This window comes from Globicephala melas, chromosome X (genome assembly GCF_963455315.2).
Source record: "Globicephala melas chromosome X, mGloMel1.2, whole genome shotgun sequence".
NCBI lineage: Eukaryota > Metazoa > Chordata > Mammalia > Artiodactyla > Delphinidae > Globicephala > Globicephala melas.
Window position 1 is genome coordinate 101,845,723 of NC_083335.1, and position 23,953 is coordinate 101,869,675.

The following is a 23,953-nucleotide window of genomic DNA, read 5'->3' on the forward strand; positions in this document are numbered from 1 at the left end:
GGGATATGCAGGTAAGAGCCACTGCTTTTTCAAGTTAACTTTGCCTTATGACTAATGCTTTATATTAGCTTGGTTATCTCGGACCCCTCAACCTCCTCTTCCAGGCCCAGACCTCTAGACCAGCAGGAGAATCTAAGTGGTTTATCATACATTCATCCTTCCATGTTCTTCTTATCCTGTTCTTATCCTACCAGCAGCTCTTATTTAGTGAACAAATGATAAATCTTCACTGACTTTTCTTCCCTTTGATACCTGAATCATTACAATAAAGAGACCTTAATGGCAGCAACATATTTTTTAAAAATAATTTTTAAAATACTTTATAGTATGAATGTACTTGTCTGAATAATTTGAACTCTGATAATACAGAGCTACAGAGTGATATGATGATGATATTGTTAAAAATATAATTTTTTGTCTCCTTAAATCTCAGTGAAATTTTCTATTAAAAATATCTAAAAAAAACAGAAATCTATATACTTTTTTTAAACGTAAGGCATTAAATTGGAGAAAAATGTTTGGAAAATATTAGGGTCAATTAAAATAATTTCTGAACAATAATTCATTAGAAGTTTTCTTCTCATCTTTGTTTTCTCTGTTCTTTCTGTGATTATTACTGAATTTTCATCAACTCTGAAAAGCCACCAGATGGCACTAGAGAGTCCAATTACTTTATAGGACACATTTACAGGAAAAACTGGAAGAACCAATCGTCTTTTCAAGTTGAAGTTGTCTTTTCTTCTAATATGAAAACATACTGAAGAAAAAATATTAATTTGTCAGAATATTAAATCTTTTCTTATCATTGATAAAAATAATTTTTCTTTATCATTCACAACATATTCATATCATATGTGAAATACAAAGTAACTGGAACATACTTTTAGGAATCAAAGTAAAATACCAATGATAGAACTTCACTGAAATCAAGGTAGCAATACTAATAGGAAAATATTTTACTAGTTTGTAAAATATAAATTATCAGTTAACAGTGTTTAGGATACCCGCAAGAGCCTTACACACGCTTTTAAAAGAAATCTTTATGTATAACCTCAGAGATTTTAAAGTTTACCGAAGTTATTCATTGTCATTGCTTTAAAGCAACATTTTCCATGCAATGCAGCACTCTAGATGTCTTAAGAGACTACAACTCTACAAAAGCAAATTTGCCATAAATAAGCAAAAATAGGCTAAAACATGGCTTAGTATTTTGAACTGCCAAACCTAATTTCACTTAGACATATCACCACCTGCAAGGAAAAGTACCTTATTTTTACTTGAGCTTTGTAACTATATAGCATGTGCTTTTTAACAAGACAAAAATCATAATTTTTTCCTTAATCGAACCTCCGTTTTAAACTGATTACACCCTCTGCTCTGTGGCTTTAGGAAAACTGTGTAGCATGAAGTTAAATGTAGCCACCTATTTCTGGCTACAGACTCTGCCCATCTAAATTTGTTTGATCAATGTGCAAAAATGTAAACACTGTTACAGAAAATAGGTACCATTTTATGTACTGAGTATGCATTCATGGTGTTCAATAAATGCTTGTGAAATGAACAAAAGGATAAACTTCTATTTCCACTGATGATGTTGCAGTTCAAAACTTTTACTTTATGAAAAAGGAAACTGAGGTCCCGAGAGGTTCAAGGACTTGTCCCCAATCAGCAAGGCTTACTAGGGGTTGGATTGAAATCCAAGTTTCTGAAGTTCCAACTCTGCTGGTTTAACAGTATTCACCAGAACAACCTAAATCACTTCTGTAAAAATAACTCAAAGTATGTGTTTTTAGTGATCATTGCTCTAGACAAAAGTTGGCATGTCAGTATTAGTTTTATGTAGAAATGTTCTGCAATAGTCAGCATGATTAACCATGGAAAATTTTAATACACTTGTAAGCCACCTTTCCCACCTGTTCGTATGAAATAAGGGAATGAAAACTGAATCAGTATTATCCTACCTTCAGGAGACTAGTTTATGCAAACATATTTCAAATCTAGGTCAAAGAATTTTTGATTGGAGAAAATTTTATCCTTTCTATAGTACAATGAAGATCTTGGTCTTATTATCATGACCAAGAGCTTTATACTTGTTGTACCTAAATAGAAAAAAATAACAAAAGTAATAATTTCTAAGAGTTAAACAAACTTTACAAAATAAACAGTCCTTATATCAATAATATACTGATTCTGTGTAATATTTATACGTATATTTTTTAATCTGACATCTTCTTTCAGATCACAAGACGAGATCATCCTGGATTATCCAGGTGGACCGTAAATCTAATGACAAGTGTCCATATGAGAGAAAGAAAGAGGGAGACTAGAGACATAGAGGAGAAGGCCACGTAAAGATGGAAGCAGAGACTGGAATGATGCAGATACAAACCAAGGAACCATCAGAAGGTGGAAGAGATGTGGAAGGATTCTCCTATAGAGCCTTCAGAGGGAATTTGGCCTTGCTGAGACCTTGATTTCGGACTTCTGGCCTCCAGAACTGTGAGAATAGATTTCTGTTGTTTTAAGTCCCCCAGTTTGTGGTAATTTGTTACAGCAGCCATAAGAAACCAATATATCTCCAGATCAATCAGTCCATCAGCTTATTATTTCCAATGATTGCCACAGCTCATATGTTCCAAACTGAACTCACTCCATCTCCTATCCCTGAAAAAACTCTCCTTGCTCCTCTCTCTGTAATTGACAACACCATCAATATAACTTCTCCTCAAATTATTTCACAACCCAACTCCAAATATTCACTAGACCCCATTTATTCTTCTTCAAAAACATGTTTTCAGCCCCTGTGACTGTTTGTTTTTCAGGCCCTTAGTATAGTGGAACATCATTTTTATTGAGTCCCTGACTGTCACTCTGGAATCCCATTACAGTCTTTCCTACAGGGACTATTATCTGTCCCAAAACAGATCTGACCATGTCACTCTCATGTGTGACCCTTTACAGCTTGATTGTGTTTCCTCCTCTGTAAAAGCAGCTTTACTGATGGACTGGTACAAACATTTGTATAGCACTATCACACATATATCAAGGAGTTTCATCTTTACGGTGTATAGGAGACACCACGATAAGCAGATCTGCAAATCAGAGGCCTAACCTCAAAGACCCAATTTTCTACTAAAGGGATCTGCAAGTAATTAAATAGCTCAGCCAAAACTTCTTGTTCTAGAAGATAAAACCCCAAATCCCTTGCAGTACATACAAAACCCTTTATACTCTATGCCCCATCTACTTTCTGGGCTTCATCTTAGTCACAAAGACCTACCGACAGTCCCTTTCTTTAAGTGGTTCTTCCAAGTTTCTGTTCTTTGAAGACCTTTAATATGATTGATGGCACTGCAATCCTCCTACTGCAGAATTATTTTCTCCATCTCTTCTTTTCAAACGTTCCACTTCTAGTCATCAAACTCAATGGATTCTAACTTTAAAGCTACTTTGTCTTCTGTCTTCCCTGTTCTCACTGCTGTTAGAGTCAGGAAATCATTTTTGTGTCAAACACTTCTGGTCAAGAGGAAAGCAGACTCCTTCAGGATTCCACAAGGAAAAAGGGTTATTTCTGAAGGTGTATTTGTGGGGTGCAGATGAGTCTTAAAAGTTATCAAGATCCAAAGCTTCACTAGATTCTGTTTCTTCTCTTTCTCCTTCCCAGCCTCCCACTTTCTTTGTCCTGTTTTCTTTTCCCTTTTCCTCCTTTTCTCCCCAATTCCTTCTCTTTATCATAGACCACAGATCACATTGTCCCTTCAGCAAAAATTTTCAACTTCCCTTTCTTATCTCCCCCATTCCCATCTAATTCCTGATAGACCATTCTTTCTCTAACCTCCAGTCTAAATTCAGTAAGTTTGTTTGATTGACTGACAAAATTATCAATTGTGGTAGAGAGAATAATGCACCCAAAGATGTCCACATAATCCCTGGAACATATAACTATGTTATGTCACATGGCAAATGGGACTTTGCAGATTTGATTAAACTAAGCATCTTGAGATGGCAAGTTTTTCCTGGATTACCTAGGCATGTCCAATGTAATCACAAGGGCCCTTCTAAGGGAAAGAGGGAGGCGGGAAAGTCAGAGCCAGAGAAAGAGATGTGATGACTGAAGCAGAGGTTGGAGTGATAGGGGACCATGAGTCAAGGAATGCAGGTAGTCATTAGAAGGTGGAAATGACACTGAAATAGATTTTCCCCTAGAGCCTGCACAAAGAACTCAGCCCTACCAATCTATTTCAGACATCTGATCTCCAGAACTATAAGATGATAAATTTGTGTTGCTTTAAGCCACTAAATTTTTGGTAATTTGTTAAAGGAGCAATTGGATACCAACACAACAGTGTCCCTAATTTCCAAGCCACCTCATGGATCACCCTCAAGCCTACAGTAGATGGCCCATGGATCAGGGGTTCAACCTCTGGTCCAGCAGTGGTCACCTCCGTGCTGTCTCTAGAATGAACATCAATTTTGTAACATGATTTAAAATGCCTACCACTGACTGACTCCTCACTGCTGCTGCCTCTCCTATACTCCTCCCTTTAAATATGCAGAAGAATATGCCTTTTATTATCCCCATGATACACGGTCCTACTGATATATTCATTAACTTGGGATATTCCCCTCCCCACTGAAATCCTACTCAACTTGCAAGATTCATCCATATTGACTTTTATCTTCTACATGTAAATTCATCATGAACCAGGCATCAGTCTCCACAATTGATGTTAGGCTATGTCAACTCTATGTTAAAGTGTATTGACAACTAAAACTGAACAAGTAAGTTTATGGTGAAATTCTTAAGTATATCACATGATTATTAAACAAAGATACTGGATAATTTTATTGTATTTGTCAAGTGTAAGGTCCATTTGTTTGTTAAGGCTTATTCTAATTAAAAAATTTCAAATAAACATTAAAATTATTCTAGATCTAATTGCAAAATTTATTTTAAAAAGCAAGATAAATAGAAGAGACGGATTTTTTTTCCCAAGAAAACGTAAAGTGCATTTTTTTTAACTTCAAAAAGTAAAGGAAAAAAGCCTCAGAAGTTATCCCAAAGGAAAAATAGGAGAAATGTTTCATACTTTTTGACATGTTTGACAAACTGGGAATAAACACTTGGTAACATAATAAAACGCAGATGCTGGGGGACTAGGTTGTCTCTTAATCATGTGGAATTAAGCTCATTGACATCCAGGAACACCCAAGAGAGCTGATACACATAAATCACATTGGCATGAGGTGGAAACACCCCACTAGACTTTCTCACTCCTATTCAGTTAAAACTCTCTCTCTTTATACAGTAGCATAATTTCTTTTACTTCAAGAAATGATGATCCAAAAATAACACACACAAAGATTAGAACCTAAACTGTGTCTTTGGTTATTTAACTACCCATATCTTTTACAAATTATCTGGGCTTACAGTTATGAGTCTGGGAAACCCTCAAGAGACTTGTTTTCCTCTTGCTGTCAGGAAGAATTGCATCTAAATCATTCTACAGAAACAAGTGTCCACTGTCAATTTCTAGAATGAAGAGAAGATCACCTCCCTGTGGTAACCCTTTTACTCTCTAATAGCTGGCTGCTTTCGGTAGCTTTAATGATTCTTAAATACGTTCTAGAATAAGATGTAATCTTTGGTTTATATATTATAGTCACTTCCTCTTCTCCATATGTGCTAATAATTGTGAATACTTTTTCTTCTATTCTGAAGTCACTTGCTTACGTTTCATTTATCAGTAATCATGAACTACACCCTTTCTCATGGTGGTCTATGTTGAACAATACCATTAAAACGAAAATGTCTGCATGATGACTATACTTCTTTAAAGCAGCAGTAAGTCTAGTAAAATTTCAATATAATAATATTTAAAGACTCACTTTCCTGCCCTTCTAACAGATTTTGAACTGCATTTCAATCTCATGAAAACACTCATGATTTGCAAAGGTTCACTGTCTTCATATAAACCCTTAGCATATCTTAGACACTTTTTGCTTCAGTGGTCTCATATTATACATTATAGTATTTTCTATTTAATAAAAAACCTTTTTTTCTTAAATGTCTTTATTTTACCTTTATTTTTCTAATACTGATATAACCCAGGCTCAACATTAAAGCCACTCATTCATTCATTCATATAATCATTACTTCATTAAGACAGTTCCTTGAACCCTGACTCTGAAACACACATCATATTTGGCACTGTAGAGGTTATAAGCATACATAAATCATGGTTCTTGCACTTGTCATCTTATATTCTAGGGATGGATGTGAGAGCAGGGAGAAACAGACAAAAGGTCAAGATCTCTTCCTCTTCCCTAAGCTCTACATCCAGGTCCCTCTAGCTTCATTTCTCTCCAGTGTCCCAAACTCTTAGGCCAAATCACAACTCACACTTCAGTCACCCAAAAGTGCTATACTAATACTTTGTATGTATAGATTATTTCCCTGCCCCTGAATCCTATTCCAAACTCTCTTAGTTACACAAAAGAAAAATAAATATTTAAGAACAGTCATTATTAACAGAGGCTATACTATCCTCTTGGAATGACCTTGTAAAGAAATAGAATTTCATAGACTTTATCCCTTCAAGCAAAGTAATGGTAATATTTTTATAGTTAAAAACAAGTTCTACAAAGGCACAATGGAAATATCCAAAACAGATTATTTCATTTGCAGACAAATACACTAATAAAGAAAATGGAGGGAGGGAGGGAGGGAGGAAAGAAGGAAGGGAGAGAGAGAGAGAAACAGACAAACCAACCAACAAGAACACTAAGTTAACCTTTCTAAACTGATTGAGATACAAAGACCCTCCAAGCAAGAATCTGTTTGACATGTGGTTTCCGTACAGAATTCTACAAATGACAGCAACTCTGATGGCTACAATGCTTCACGCACTTGAGGAGAATGGGTAATATTGATAGTTTTTACCTCTTTCTTCAAATGCTGCTTATAGAAACTAAAAACAAGGTAAAAAAATTGTTCCAAGAGAAAAATCTATTGTGTAAAAAAGGCTGAATATCGGCTCCCATAGATATTAAAGGCCTTGATTCTAAACGTATGCAAAACTTCAGAACATTACCTGAGAGACCAGACTAAATCCTTGACTGTTATAGTCATATACATACATGAAGTGCTATTTAAAACATTATAAAGTTGAATTTTTAATATTTCAATCAAGAATATTATGATAATATAATTGCCTTTTTATATTTAATTTGTTCCTTAAATTACTAGCAATGGGGGTGTAAGCCAGTGTGATAAAAATAATAGATCTCCAGCTTGTGTATGAAGAGCTCCTATTGCTTTCAAATTAGTTCTATTAATGAGAAGCAAATACCTACTTCTAAATTTTTATGGAATGACCATATGTGTTTACCTAAAGTAAACACCATACACAATTAACGTGCCTTAAAAGACTCAGTGTCACTGTGGGCAATATAATCATACTTAATATATTCTTGGTTATTAAAATAGCAAGTTCTGGTTTTCTAATGCTCACAGTGAATTAAAAATAATATACTAGCAAAGACACATTAAAAACATTGGGTTTTGAATCATGTTTACTGAACTTTCAAAAAGGTTTACAAAATTGAAGAAATAAAAAAGAGAATTAAATAAGAAGAAAGAACAAGGATAAGTATCCCTCTTGGTTACTATGCAAGATCAAACATCAAAAATTGATTTTTATTCCCTGGCCTTGGTGCCTCTGGTTTTATAGGTTGGGCTGCGTGTGAAGATTGAGCTATTAATCTTTTAAGGAGAAGATGCCGAGTACACTCCTCTTCTACTTGATCTATGGAGATCAGTAATGACGCTCTTCAGTAAGCTACATATCTGCTTCTTTCAACAAAGGTGCCATGGTAACAGGCGTCAGTTGAAATGAGTGCAAGCTATGAAAGTATATGGGTAAAGTAATATTATCTAAATTGCACACTTAATATTCAAAAATCAAACAAACTTCCATCCAGTGAGACCTTAACAAAGATAGTGGGGGAAGCTATCTTAATTCACATTATACAGAAAAGTAAACAAATCAAACATGTCACTAAATCTCAGTACCTGCCTTGTCATTTTTACATAATTATATATAAAACACATACAGTTTCAGATGTATTAAATAGCTATGCGACAACTATATTCATAAATAGAAGAGAACAAGGTCTGAGAACTTTTGCCAAACTTAGGGCAGGATTTTATTACCACCCTCCTAAAGTAATCAGATCATTGAAATAAAAATTGAACTTGAGATAGGTCACTGAGTTTTCTCGGGTCTCTGGAGCAGAAGGAGGTATGAATTTTCCAACTGTCCCACATTTCTAGCTTTGCTCCCATGTTTCTCAAATATACAAAGTTAAGTTCCAATTTAATAAAAATTTTCCCCAAGTTAGTATATAGAATGGACCTGTCACCAACTATTTGATGATGGGGAAAAAAATCACATTTGCATTTTGATAAATAAAACATAGACTTAACATACACAAAAATTTTTAAAAATTATATAATAAAGTATGACAACTAGAAAATGAAGTTTTTAAGACTCAATCAGTATTTCCATTTTGGAAAGTTTCATTTTGTTATAATACTTACACAGATGAGTGCTTCCCTTCTATGTGGCCAATACCTCAAAGATCCATGTTAAGTGCTTTTAATGTAAACTGCTATTCTAGAAAATATCGCTGTTGTAGAAAATATCGCAGCTTTCACCACAATTTACTTCCCCCTTTTACCTACTCTAACTTCCATGGATATGCTATGTGAAAGCTACTACATCATAATCCTGCCCTAGGGCTTTCTCTCATTCAAAAATATCCACCAAGAGGAACAGACGAAATAAGGTGTAAACAAAGAAACACTATTCTTTTCACATTGCCTACAACCACATCAATGGCAGATACAACAGGTATACAACAACCAAAAAGTTCTAGAGCCAATGGGCTCAGTCAAACTCCTTTTACTCTCATCCCTGTACCGTCATCCCCCTGAGAATGCACGAAGTACTTCCTAGTCCCTCCCCAGACTTTCTCCCAAGGTGGGGCTCAGGTGAGCACACTGCTCCCTATCTCCCTTGCATGTGGCCCTTTTCATTATAAAATCAAATATGAGTTTGAACCCTCTTAACCTAAGGGACTGAGAATGGTTGCTGCAGCCCCATCTCAGTCCTTTCATTCCTTCTCCATTCTGAATTCCAAAGATACTTTTGTTCACGCGATTCTTGATACCACAACACTCTGTAGCCTCTTGCACATGGTATCTTCTTTTTCCCACTGTCTCTCTAGAACAGATAACACATTCTAGTGCTAGCAACTAAACACAGTACATTCCTTCCTCCACTGTACCCAAAGCTATAGCTTCAAAAATTCTGTTACCCCCTGTAAAATGTGAGTGTGGTAAGACTTTGCATTATCAGTGACTTGTTAGACCTAATATAACTTCACACAGATAACAGTATTTATTCAATTGTCTCATACAGTTTTCTAACTCCAAGTATCAACAGTCAACTGAGAACCAAGAGGTATGATAACATGTAAAATTTTCCTTAAGTCTCAAGATTATTCTATTTAGCAGCTGTTTTCATATTACCATTCTACTTTACCTCTATATTTCCTACTAACATATTAGGATGCTTCCCCATGACGCTTTCTTTAATAACTCTGGTGGTTTTCTAAAAATACTTCCAAAATAATTAAGCAATCAGCTGAAGTAAAATCCTAAAAAGAATCTGCCCTAAGCATAGCTGACATTGAAATGGTGACGGTAAATGTTAACATGAAAAAAAATCCACAGTATTTCCATGCAGAAATTTAAATGACACTCTTTATAAAGAATGTTGAAAATCATTCTATAAAATGAAATCAACCGCAAGCTTTTAATACTGAATTCATTCCAATTCATAGTAATTAACGAAACAAGCCACATCTTTTTCAACCTACTGGGACCTTTCTAATTCCCTGTGAGTTACGCTCCACTCATTTAAAGATAAATCTACAGTATTTCCACAATATGGATCCTGGTTAATTCTCAACCTCTCCACAAATGGTACATGTGTAAATGTAGCATCAGCACTTCAAGCCATAATGAGCGAAAAGAAAGGAACACTGCTTACCAGAACCTCTTTTGGTCACAACCTTCAAACTCTGAGTAAAAGTAGCATATAAGAGAATCAAGTGCGGAATTGGAGCTTTCATCTTCCAGCTCTTAAAAGCTGTTCCCTAAAGCAAAGATAAAGAAGAAAAACACACATTTTAAAAATACATAGCAATATAATAAGATTTCTGTTAGGCTTTTAATCATGCACAATTGGGGCAATTAATTCCACAAATAGAAAGAATGTGAACAGAATCTGTATTCCTCTCTCCCTTAGGAACTTGGGGTTCAAAACCAGTAACACCAAAATTATGTCTCTATAGGCCCCCTACAATGTTTTAAAATCTTATGCTCAATTAAGGTTTAGAATTTCTCTTTATTTAGTGGATCGAACTGTACTTAAAAAGTGGAAACAATCCCTTCAAAAGTACTATTTCATTAACAATTTATTTTAAATATAAATCACCAAACACTGACATTTTTTGACGTTCCATGCTGCAACAGATTATGGTTTTACTCAGTATCATTCTTTCCAATTGAGAAGAAATCTACTCCTCTGAAGATTTAATTATAGTTTTACAATTTTTTAAAAAAAAAACTCTAAAAGATACTTCCAGAGAACTTTAAGACTTTGTCTCCACTGAAATAAAGTACAATGTATATGAAAGCTACAGAAAGATACATCATTTCTTCCTATTACAAGGGTCTCAGAGGGAAAACAGAAGGGACACTAGCCTAGTGTTTGGATTTCAAGAGGGAGAAATATTTCATTTGAAATTAACTGAAATGAACTTTGTCTTCCTCAGAAAATCATCTCCCTTTTATTTTTGTGTAAGACTGAGATAGTAGAGCTGAAAGACTTAATTTCAAAAAGTAGCAAGTCAGAACACAGTTCAAATATATTGTCAATCCATGACAGCACAAGTTTCTTTGCAAGACAGTTGAGGACTGATCATCTTCAGCTTTCAATCACTATGACTCTATTAAAGATGAGGAAGCTGAAATGGTGATTTGACAGTCACATTTTTCTTTTTTGCTCTCCTAAAGCCTCATAAACCTGAGTATATTTAATGATTAATCCGTTCACATTAATAAAAGTCTGTTAAAACACATTTTAATTCACAAAACAAAACCAAATCCCATTCACTTGCAGTAAAGTGTCACCATTATCATTTTAGTCAGAAAGTCAGGGAATTTTTAAAATAGCATTGAGAATAAGCTGTTTTAACTCCAGCTCCTGTAAATGATGATAGCCTCTTTCAGTTTTCTAACTGAGCACCTGGAGTTCACATAAAGACATAAATGAAACCTAGTCCGAAAAGCCGACTCATCAGACAGACACATCTGACGAACTGCCACATTAAAGTGCAAGCCTGACTCAGGCATGCATTCCTAAAACCCGAATCCCATTTCCCAGCCACCGCACTAACTGGAGCGGCAGGAAATCTTCAAGTTGATATTTTCAGCCTTCAGGTTAGCAGTGAGAATCAGTTCCTCTCTCAGTGTGAGTTTAATCAGCACTGCCCAAGAAACTCCAGGATCCAACTATACACTGCAAGACCTTCCAGCTTAACTACCTTATTACTTCACTCTTGTTCAAGATACTATTTCCTCACTCATTTCATTTCTATAAGGCATACAGGCTAGTTTATGATTCTGTTTCTTAAAATTAAATTGGTTTGGAAAGCATCAATTTGGTAACATCAAGATCCTTAATTGAATCTCTCAAAACAGTTGTATATTAGGGAAAACAAAAAAGAATTATGGAGCATTTCACACATTCAACATCTTGGTCAACCTACAGTAATCTTTACAAATCTCTTTAAGGCAATTTATTGTATTTTATATGGAAAGACACATTAAATATATCTAGTCATAGACATTCAAACTTTGCTGTACTTGTTGCATAATTAAAATTCCTACCCAGAAATCCCAATGCAATCTATATATAAACATTTACTGAGGTTCTTGTCTATTTTCTTATTGTCACATAGTATCTCATAGTATCAGCGACCTAATTTCAAGAAGCTTCAATTTCTGGGTGGATGGACCTGAGATTGTTTGCCTATTTCCTGTTAAGAATACCATTCACCCAGGCAAAACTATAGAGATAGAAGGCAGGTTAGTGGTTGCTAGAGGCTGGGGGAGGGGAAACATTAGGAGGGCCAGCTAATGGGTACGGGGGTTCTTTGTGGGGAGGTGATGAAAATGTTCTGAATTAGACAGTGGTGATGGTTATATAACTGGGTGAATATACTAAAAACTACTGATTGTACACTTTAAAATGGTAAAGTTTATGTTATGTGAATTATATCATAATAAAACTTACTCTAAAAACAAAACAAACAAAAAAAAGAGTACCATTCACCATTTGGCTTCACATAAATCCCTACTAAACCTTATGCAAAATGAGCATATCACAGTGGTTATAAGCAACCAGTCTGTCTGAGTTCTTAACCCCATTTTGCTACCTATCAGCTGTATAATTTTGGGCAAATAACCTCTCTGCAAATAGTGTCTTCATTTACAAAACAGGTATTATTACAGTACATATAACACAGTGCCTAGAACAGCAGTGGCACATAGAACAATCTGAATAAATGAAAGCTACTGTTGTTACTGTCTTTACTGCAGTTGACTGCTGTTACCACTATCATTATTATCATTACTATTATATTATTAACACTATTATAGACTCAATTCACATCCCTCTCACCTGTGAAACTTTATGTATATACCAGCTTTCTTTACATGCTACCCCACACTATTAACTTATCTCTTTAACTGCATGTCTTTTACTCTACCAGACAAAGTCCCTCCAGGGAGAACGTGTGTTTTATTCATCTTTTTTATTCAATGCTCAAAAAATATTAGCTGAAATGAATGAATGAAAGACTGAATGTGGTTGCTACTTTACGCAGTTGAATTTTGGCATTCAAACTCATCATTTGATAAACACTTATTAAGCACATATGCGATGGTGCAGTGGGGACACAAAGACAATGTAATGCACCCTAATAAAGACAGCTCACAGACCAATAAGGGAGACAAATACTTACCTACTTAATTAGACTGGCCCTACTGCCATATGGTGAGTATAATGCGCTGAGGGAGTAGAGGGAGGAGATCTATTAATTCTGCTCCTGGTTGGATCTGGTGAAGTCATAGGAAAGAGCTTCCACAAGAAGCAGCATTTCAGCTAGGTCATAAAGGAGAGACTTTCTACGGGAAAGGGAATTCTGAGTCTAGGACAAAGGATGAGTGAAATTGTCAGTCTGGTAGGCAGAATAAGTCCCACCCCTAAACATGCCCACATTTGAATTCCTGGATCCTGTGAATATGTTACCTTACATGGTGAACAGACTTTACAGCTATTGTTAATTTAAAGATTTTGTGATGGGAGACTATTATCAGAGTAAGCTCAATGTAATCACAAGCATCCTTATAAAAGGGCAGTAGAAGAATCAGATTCAGAAAGAGGAAATATAAGGATGAAAGCAAATGTCACAGATCAGAGTAATGCACTCTGAAGATGGAAGAACGGGACATGTGCCCAGGAATTTTTGTGGCCTCTAGAAGGTGGAAAAGGCCAGGGCGCAGATTCTTCCCTGGAACCTCCAGAAGAAATGCAGGCATGCTAACACCTTGATTTTAGTCAAGTGAGTCCAATGCATTTTGGACTTCTGACCACCAGAACTATAAGATTAAAATTTGGGGTTGTTTAAAGCCACTAAGTTTGTAGTAATTTGTTATCGCACCAATAGGAAACTATTACAGCAAGGATGTGAAATGGCAAGTTTCAGGAATAAAGTGTAAATAGACCACAACTTAGGGGCTGTAGGGAAAGAGGTTGAAGATGTCAATGTAGGATTCTGAAGAGCAAGATATGCTAGGTAAATGTTGGGGACTTTTCCCCCATGCCCCCTACAATGTTTTCCACTCATATTCTAACTTCATCATCCAATAATATTTCATGCAGCTTTACTTTCTTTACCTTTCTTTTTATTTTTATTTTTTTTGCGGTACGCGGGCCTCTCACTGTTGTGGCCTCTCCCGTTGCGGAGCACAGGCTCCGGACGCACAGGCTCAGCGGCCATGGCTCACGGGCCCAGCCACTCTGCGGCACGTGGGATCCTCCCGGACCAGGGCACGAACCCGCATCCCCTGCATCGGCAGGCGGACTCTCAACCACTGCGCCACCAGGGAAGCCCTCTTTACCTTTTTTTAAATCATGAAAACAATATGTATACTGAATACGTTTCTTCAGAAGACACAAGATAACTCATCTGAGATTCTGACCTATCGCCTTTCACATACTCCTAAGATTCTCTGCAGTATAGACAAAGAAGAGCCATTGGATGCTTATAGGTGAATAATCTGAACTGTTTTAGAAAGTATAGTTTGAAGGTAGAAGAAACTAGTTAACAGGCAGTGTTACAGGAAGATAAGGAAGAGGGTCAGCCTTAAGGCAGTAAGGGTGAATAGTGGGAGAACAGATTTGGGAATAAATAGAGCTTAGTGATATTAAAGGAAGTGATGTTAAAAGGAAGCTTCAAAAGTGGATCTGAGGCATACAGTTTGAGTAACAAGGTCTATTATGATACTATTTACCAATATAAAGAAATACAGAAGACATTTTGGGCAATGAGGCTGCAGAAATACACAAAATTATATTTAGGGCATGTAGATTTCAAATTGCCTGTGGAATCTTCTATTAGAATTGTCTTGTAGTTAATTAAAAATATTTGCCAGAAACTCAGTAGAGTGGTAGAAGATAACAATGTTGTAATTGCAGCTGTAGTTAAAGACATGGATTAGGATAAACAGGAAGAAAGTGTAGACCACATAGAGAAGGTGAAGAAAGCTTATGCTTTCAACTGTGAAGCCTACAAATATTTACCATACATTCATAGGGAATCAAAAGGGAGAAAAAGTGAGAAAGTCAGGTAGTAAAGGGAATGTGAATCAGGAAGGATATGGGTCAATGAAGCAAGCAAGGATGTTTAAGGACACAATCATCAGAGCTTATGTATTGTAAGGATAAAAAGAGGCAAGTGGGCTTCCCTGGTGGCGCAGTGGTTGAGAGTCTGCCTGCCAATGCAGGGGATGCGGGTTCGTGCCCCGGTCCGGGAAGATCCCACATGCCGCGGAGTGGCTGGTCCCGTAAGCCATGGCCGCTGAGCCTGCGCGTCGGGAGCCTGTGCTCCGCAACGGGAGAGGCCACAACAGTGAGAGGCCCACGTACCGCAAAAAAAAAAAAAAAAAAAAAAAAAAAAAAGAGGCAAGTGCTTGAAACTTAAGACACTGCTGATGATACTGACCAGTCTTGTAATTAGACAAATGGGGGTATAATCAGAAAATTTAAGGAGGATAATCAGTTTTATTTGCTTGATTCTGAATGGTAGGATGTGGAGCCCACAGTTGAGAGTAAAGAAGTTGAAGGATAACTGTAGTTGAAAACAGGGAAGACTAGGACCTGTATATAAACTGAAGCAAAGAGAAGCAGAGCCAGAGAAAGGAAGTGAATCTAGAAGGGAAGAGACATTAGTCTGGGGAAGCTGGGACACCTCCTCTTATAGGTGGAAGAGAAAGAAAGTACGTATGTAGGAATACCAAGGTAAGTTTAAAAGAGAAATAGAGGGAAGTTGTACTCATTTGTTTTATTCCACTTACATGGGTCGTAAAGCAGAGGGAGTTGGTTTTAGAATGGGAATGAACTGGATTAAGAGTTTTCCTGTGTTAGGTTAGGCAAGCTACTTCATCTCTACAAGTCTCAGTGTTCTCACCTAAAAAGCATAGACATAAATATGTGTCATATTTATTTCATTTGACTTTATTTCATTTTTTACTTATTTCCTCCCACAACATAGTAAGGTACTAAATACCTACTTCAAAGTTTTACAACCTTTAAGTAAAATAATTGTCTTTATGGTTTTAACAATGACATTTAACTGTAGAAATTTTTAAACACCAGCTCTTTTTCTCTGTCTCTTTTCTCTCCATTCCTGGTTGGTTGTAATAATTATTTATGCTCCAACAATGACCCATTATATTTTATTTAATCCTTAATGTTTTTATATTCCTAAGCTCAAGATTATACCATTTTTTCACTCTAATAAAAAAAATTTTAAGTATCCATTTGTGCATGACACAGATAAAGTATTTTACCAAGTGCACCATTTAAATAAAGCAATGCATGTTAAAGTTGTGGAATAGAGTCTCTATGGAGAGGATCAACAGAAGCTCTTACAGACTCTGCAACTAAAAGTTACCAAAAAAGCATGATATTTAAAATTAGTCCCAGGGAAACTTGTTTGCTATGTCATGGAACTATGACAACTATCTTGAGAAAAACCACCCACTCACAAATTTATAAAGATATCTATACATTTATTTTAAATTTTGTGAGTGCCCACTGTGTTTCAAATGCTGTTCTAAGTAGGAAGGATACAAAATCATTAGGAAATGGTCACTGTGGCCAAGGATCACATCGAAGAGAAACACGAAAATCAACAATTATAGCAAGGGATAAGCATTTTAAGAGAAAAATTCTCAAGTATATGGAAAGTGCTCAGGGCTGCTTGGAGAGGTCAAGAAAACATTCTCAGATGAGGCTGATATCTGGGCTGACTTTCGGCCAGGGTGGAAAGGGTTTAAAAGTGATGGGAAGGAGATTACAGGGAGAGGAGAACAGAAAGAGTACATTTTTCAAATTTCCACTAGTGAAAACAAAACTATATATTTGACAATCTACTCAGTACAGGTTGGAGAGTAGAGAAGGGCCTATGTTTAGATCATCAAAAATAAGTTTTAAGTCACTTGGATAATTTTTTTACAAATTGGCCCAGATACTTTTCTAGGGTTTGCTGTTGTTGCTATTGTTGTTTGTTTAACACAATCCTAACCAGAAGATCATTGCTTCCTATAGAGTGTGGCTAGCAAGGGAATATTAAGGTTCCAGATCTTATAACCATTCTTCAATATTGATCACCAAATGTTAATTCATAATCTAAGAGGCCAAATGAGAATAAAGTCTTCATCATATGGCTCTTAACAGATTCTCCTACAAGGTGATAAAGAATAGTCAGTAGTAGGGGCTTCCCTGGTGGCACAGTGCTTAAGAATCCGCCTGCCAATGCAGGGGACACAGGTTCGAGCCCTGGTCCGGGAAGATCCCACATGCCGTGGAGCAACTAAGCCCAGGTGCCACAATTACTGAGCCTGTGCTCTAGAGCCCGCAAGCCACAACTAGTGAACCCACGTGCCACAACTACTGAAACCTGCGCACCTAGAGCTCATGCTCTGCACGCAACAAGTCACCGCAATGAGAAGCCTACACACCGCAACGAAGAGTAGCCCCCGTTCGCCGCAACTAGAGAAAGCTCGCACACAGCAACGAAGACCCAATGCAGTCAAAAATAAATAAATAAAATAAATTTTAAAAAAAAAGAACAGTCTGTAGTCAAATAACTATCCAAAATGCATGTGTTCCTTATTTAAATATTGTCCTGAAAATTACACACCAGAGTACCTTGCTGTAGAGTAACCTGGCATAAAATGCTATGGAATGTCCTACAAACTAACAGACTGGAGTAGCAGCTGCAGTTACTGTGGGATAATTGGCACACCAACTGGGTGGCTCCAGGTTAGGCTCAAAACTTAACAGAAGAATCTTGTAAGGAAAGGACTTGTTCTATTCTCACAAAGTCTGGACCATATCCTTCATTGGGAAGCCAATGGTGTTTAAGGGACTAAGGGTGATAAAGCAGCTTTGTATTATAAAGAGTTGACTAAACTTCTTTGTAATCTACTAAGAAAATGAGGCCAATAATATAAATAAAAAGTGTAAAAGAAGATATAAAATATACAATGACATAGAACACTTAGAAAACTTTAAATTTTACTAAATTTGAAAATTTTACATAATGGGTGGCTTTCTTGGAATGTCAATTTCCAAAATTTACTAAACAAAAGAAAAATATGAATCAAACAAAAATCATTTAAAAACCCTAAATACCATTAAAGTATAAACTCCAAAAATTTTTGACTACAGAAAATAATACAGACGAGTACTTTCAAACTTTCAAGGAACACGGTGTGTTATAAGGAACAGAAAATCATGATTATGGTTGTAAACACATAGAAAACCTTACAAATTTGACAAAATAAAATTAGAACTAACATAAGTAATTTAATAAACTTTATAAAACTAGAATAACACTGGGAAGGGTAGTTAATGTTACCACTTAGCTTTTATCTAGAAATCCTAGGCAGTGAAATGAACCAGGAAGTAAGAATAATAGCTATAAATATTAGAAAAAGAGAAATGCAGAATTTCCATATTTATAGGTTACAGTTATAAAAACATTTTTAAAAGACCATTCCATTATAAATAGAGAAAAATAATGTCCTCCAAGAGGAAAATATTGACCATTTTGTCAATATTGATTAAAAACAGTCAAATTTTTCCAAGTGGAATTTTTATTTTGTTTCTTGAAAACTTAAGTCTAAAATTTTGAATGAAAAAACAAACAAGAGAGAAATTTAGGAAAAAGAAGATGAATTAAGTAGGCCTTGCCTTGCAAGATACCAAAAGGCATTTTAATTCTAGACTAGTTGAAGCATATACTATAGCCACAAAAACTGATAAACTTATGAATGAAAACTATATACTACACTGCACCAGATATCAGAATACACAGGAACAATAAATGATAAAGAAAGCATGTATCATTAAACAGAGAAATGAAATTTGTCTGTGATAGTAAAAATTGTGAGATGGCCCCCCAAGATTCCTACCCCCGATACACCCTGTAGAATCACCTCCCTCTGAGTATGGGTGAGGCCTATAAAGGTGATGGGATATCACTCACATGATTAGGCTATATTATATGGCAAAAGTGAAGACGTTCTGTAGTTGTAAAAAATAAACTAATCAGTCAATTTGAAGTTAATCAAAGAGAGATTACCCTGAGTGGGCCTGCCCCAATCAGGTGACCCTTTTAAAAAGAGTCTAGAAGTCACAGATGAAATATGTGAGAGAAATATGAAGTAGCAGAGATGTTCTCCTATTGGCCTTGAAGAAGAGACTGCCATGCTGTGACGAGAGCCATATGTCATAGAATGGTGTGCAGCCTCTAGGAGCTGAGAGCCTCAGTCCTACAACCATAAAGAACTGAAGTCTACCAACAACCACGTGAACCTGGAAGAGGACCTCAAGTCTCAGATGAATTCGGCCCAGCTGATACCTTGATTTCAGTCTTATGAGACCCTCGGTAGAGAACCCAGCTATTCTGTGCACAGACTCTTGACCCACAGAAGTTGTGTGATAATACACTTGTATCATTTTAAACTGCTACATTTGTGGTAATCTGTTATGGTGCAATAGGTAACTAACACTTCACCTTAAATAGTCATAAATCCAGAGAGAGATTTATGTGAAGAGAAATTTAATAAAGCATTACGTTTCTGATTACTAGTAAAAAGAACTATTAAATTGTAGGGGATACCTATAAGATGAAATATTATGCAGCCTTTGCAAATAATTCTTAAAGTTAATCACTTGGAAAAATAGTCACAATAAAATGTGAAGAGAGAAAAACAGAATACAATGCTGTATAAAGAGCATGATTCTTATTATGAATAATATGAATATAGATGATAGAAAAACAACTAGAAAAAAACTACATCAAAGCATGCAGTATTGATCTTAGCAATCATAAGTAGTTATACTGATTTTGGCTTCCCTCCATAACGCTAAATGTTTGTCCAATTTTAAAAAATATATAAACATAAACTGCTTTTTATAAAAATACATGTTTTGTATCATTTTAAAACTTCCTTAGAAAAAGCTTTAAGGTTTTAAGTGTCCATCAATAAATGAATGGATAAAGAAAATGTGAGATACACACACACAATACTATTCAGCCTTGAAAAAGAAGGAAATCTTTTAATTTTTGAATGAACCTTTGAGGGCATTATGCTAAGTGAACTAAGCCAGGCACAGAAAGACAAACAGTGTATGATCTCACTTATACGTGGAATCTGAAAAAGTCACACTCATGGAAGCAGAGAGTAGAACTGTGGTTTCCAGAGGCTGGAGGGTTGGGGAAATGGGTAGATAAGGTCAAAGGGTATGAAGTTTCAGTTATGTAGTGTGAATAAGTTCTGGAGATTTAATGTACAACATGGTGACTACAGTTAACAATATTGCGTTGTATACTTTAAAGTTGCTGAGAGTAAATCCTTAATGTTCCCGAACCACACTAAAAATAATGATAGCTATGTGAGGTGATACATATGTTAATTAGCTTAAATGTGGTAATCACTTCAAAATATATACATCTATCAAAAGCTCAAGTTGGGGCTTCCCTGGTGGCACAGTGGTTGAGAGTCCGCCTGCCGATGCAGGGGATGCAGGTTCGGCCCCGGTCCGGGAAGATCCCACATGCTACGGAGCGGCTGGGCCCGTGAGCCATGGCCGCTGAGCCTGCAGGTCCGGAGCCTGTGCTCCGCAACGGGAGAGGCCACAGCAGTGAGAGGCCCGCGTACCGAAAAAAAAACCAAAAACCTCAAGTTGTATATCTTAAATATACAAAATTTTTATTTGTCCATTATACCTCAGTAAAACAGGAAAAATAATTTTAAAGAAGAAGAGTTTTTACAGAATCAAATTATCCCAAGTTTTTTTTAAGAATCTGGATGATTTACTACTACTATAACTCTATCAGTCAAAAATATAACATTTCTCAATCCAAGAGCCATCGAGATAAACCACACTGTGCTAAATATTTTGTCACTACAACAATTTCCAGTATTATCAGTCATAAGATCAACTTCAATGGCTCACTAATAAAAACACTAAGATAGCAATCAGAATCTAATTAAAATAGATTCTGGACAGACAGACACACACACCCACACACATTTCCTGGTCTGTTTATAATACCCATTAAATTGCTTGGAGCAGATAAATAGGCCCTAAGTATTGATTGGATAACTGAAAGAATGAGACGTATACTAGAGAAGAGTGATTCCCATAAAAGCATACACAGGATAGTACTTTAAGGAAAGATTTGAGACTCTGAAATGAGCAATAGAGATTACTGGATATCCTTCTAATAGAAAGTTGGGTCTCTGGGGATTATCTGATCCTATATGTGCACCTTTGTCTTTGAATATGCTATTTTACAACTCTGTAAAGATAAAGTAAACTTCTAGAAAGTTAACAGCAATGCAAGTAATTCTTGCCCCTAGAAATGCAAATCATTTGTGTCTAGTGGGATGCAACTGATTATTGCCCTATGCATAGACCAGTTGTGGTAAATCCATTCCAAAATTCCTTTACTGCATATAAATTTATGGTTCTTTGACACCTCCTCTGAATTGGTTGTAACATCTCTTTCAGTTCCTTCATTAATAAGTCAAATAAATAAATCTTTGACGTGCTCATTTTATACTTTTATGAGTCATGATTTTTGAAAATTATGCTCTATAACTATATTCATTTACTATAATAAATGAATGCTTTGAGATACGAAAATTATTTTTTTTAAGTTTAAAGAAGAAATTACAATAAGCTACTCTCAGTTAGATTTTGTACTCCAGTCGGTGCTTAGTATCATGATACTTTAATCAGAAACCATGTGAACAACAATATAAAGACAACTTCAAGGCAGTTAACTAAGAGATTAGTGGAATTACAAAGACACACAGAAAAAGTCTACTTCCATAACATTATCATCAACAAGAACTAAATGTACTTTGAGACACTAGGCCTTTCTCTCAGCTTTGGAAAGGCAGGGGAACTATCCATCTTAGCGGAACAGTGACAAGGATGCAAGCTTCCTAGAAAAAGGCCTCAATATCAAGGTCACTGGAAATTTATGCAATCATCCCTTGCAAAGTCTAGAGTTGCTTAGTATAACCAGCTATAGGTTAGAAAATACCTGGCACTAGCTGGTGCTTGTCTGTAAAGAGAAACCCGAAGAAATACACAATGAAGGTGGCTAAGTGCATACACTCAAGAGTAAAACTGCCTGTGTTTGAAGCCCAACCCAACTTCTTAACAGCTGTGCAGAGTTGGACAAATAAATAATATTTAATATCTCTATACCTCTATCCTCTCACCTGTCGAGTGAGCAGGGGAAAAGTCTCCACATCAGAGGATTACTGTGAAAATCAAGTATGATAACGTATGATTAACATTAAAACACTGGTGCTTAGTTAGGTGCGTATTACCCTTTACTGTTATGAGCCACTGAACATTTATAGGGCTATGCAAATAACTACAGACTTAACTGAATTACCTATATGTAATAATTCTAAACTGAAATTACCAGGAACTATTGGAGAAATGGAAATATTCCATATGCTGCCAGAAAATTCTACAAAATTCAATACAACTCATACTTACTTGGTAACAGGAGAAAATCCAGTAAATGGATGAACCTGACTAGCTAAAATGGAAAGTGCACTGTGCACAGGAATAGAAAGCGTAAATAAAAACACTACACAGTTTCCATCTGCCACTTTTCTAACTCACCTTTCTTGCACCTTTCATATTCACCATGTCCGCCACTGTAATTCAGCTGCAAAAGCTCATACCAAAGAAATTTGGGGGGTTCTAAAGTCAGCAGATTGGATGAGGCAAGTTACAAGCCCAGGGAGGAAAAGCAAATATATTCCATCATCGCTCTTGTGGGCTGCTAACATGATCCTAGCTGAGTGGATTTGCCCTCCTTTTGTGAGCGCTTCCTGCCAATGTATTAAATGGGTAGTTGGATAAACCTTACTCTTATCACATTTCTCTGTGTTTAAAATTCAACATGTCAAAGAAATTTACTGCAACTCTCAAGAAAAATTGGCTTTATGTTCATTAGAACTGCAATATTTGATATTTGTTATATGTGGCAAAAAATACTTAAAAGCTTTCATTTTCCAGTTAAACTCAATATGCCCACAGACATAACTTGTGAAGAGAGTAGGATAGTACGAGAAATGCTAAGGAAGGCAGTGCTCCTCAACCTTGGCTACATCTTGGGATCACTTGGGGAACTTTCAAAGAGGCAAATGACCGGAGTATTGCCAAAACTGCTGCCTCATGATTCCCACGCTGAAAACTGAATGTCTAAGCATTTTGTAGAGTTCCCTAGGGCAGGCTTTCTCAACCCCACTACTATTACCATTTTAGGCCAGACAGTTCTTCGTTATGGGGGGCTGTCAGGTGCACTGTAGGACGTTTAGCAGCATCCATGGCTTCCACCCACTAGATGCCAGTAACACCTTCCTCAAGTTGCCATTAGCAAAAATGTCTCCAGACATTACCAAATGATCTGTGGTATGGCTGGTACCTCCATATCATAAGTTTAATCACTAATCAGAATAATTAGCTCTATCGGGCAGATAAAGATCAATTCTGAGACCAACAAACTAGTTATCTTTTATAAAGGTGCTTCGTAGTCACCCCTGGGTACTCAGTGAGAACATGACCACCAAACCTGCCAGGAAAAGAAATGTGTTCTATGTGTCAGGAGGTCAATAGAATCCTTTTATAAAGGAAACAAGACACAAAGTAGGCATAGAGGGAACTTTCCTCAACATAATAAAGGCCATATATGACAAACCCACAGCCAACATCGTCCTCAATGGTGAAAAACTGAAAGCATTTCCACTAAGATCAGGAACAAGACAAGGTTGCCCACTCTCACCACTCTTATTCAACATAGTTGTGGAAGTATTAACCACAGCAATCAGAGAAGAAAAGGAAATAAAAGGAATCCAAATCGGAAAAGAAGAAGTAAAGCTGTCACTGTTTGCAGATAACATGACACTATACATAGAGAATCCTAAAGA

At 36.3% G+C, this 23,953-nt stretch overlaps 1 protein-coding gene across 1 annotated transcript in view; it reads right to left on the reverse strand.

Annotated features, from left to right (window-relative positions):
- IL1RAPL1 (interleukin 1 receptor accessory protein like 1) overlaps positions 1 to 23,953 on the reverse strand; it is a 1,328,695-nt gene that overhangs the window by 1,109,705 nt on the left and 195,037 nt on the right. Inside the window, exon 2 of the mRNA XM_030845253.2 lies at positions 10,119 to 10,224. Coding sequence (XP_030701113.1) covers positions 10,119 to 10,200 — 82 coding nt within the window. The 5' untranslated portion in view covers positions 10,201 to 10,224. The remainder of the gene's footprint in view (positions 1 to 10,118; positions 10,225 to 23,953) is intronic.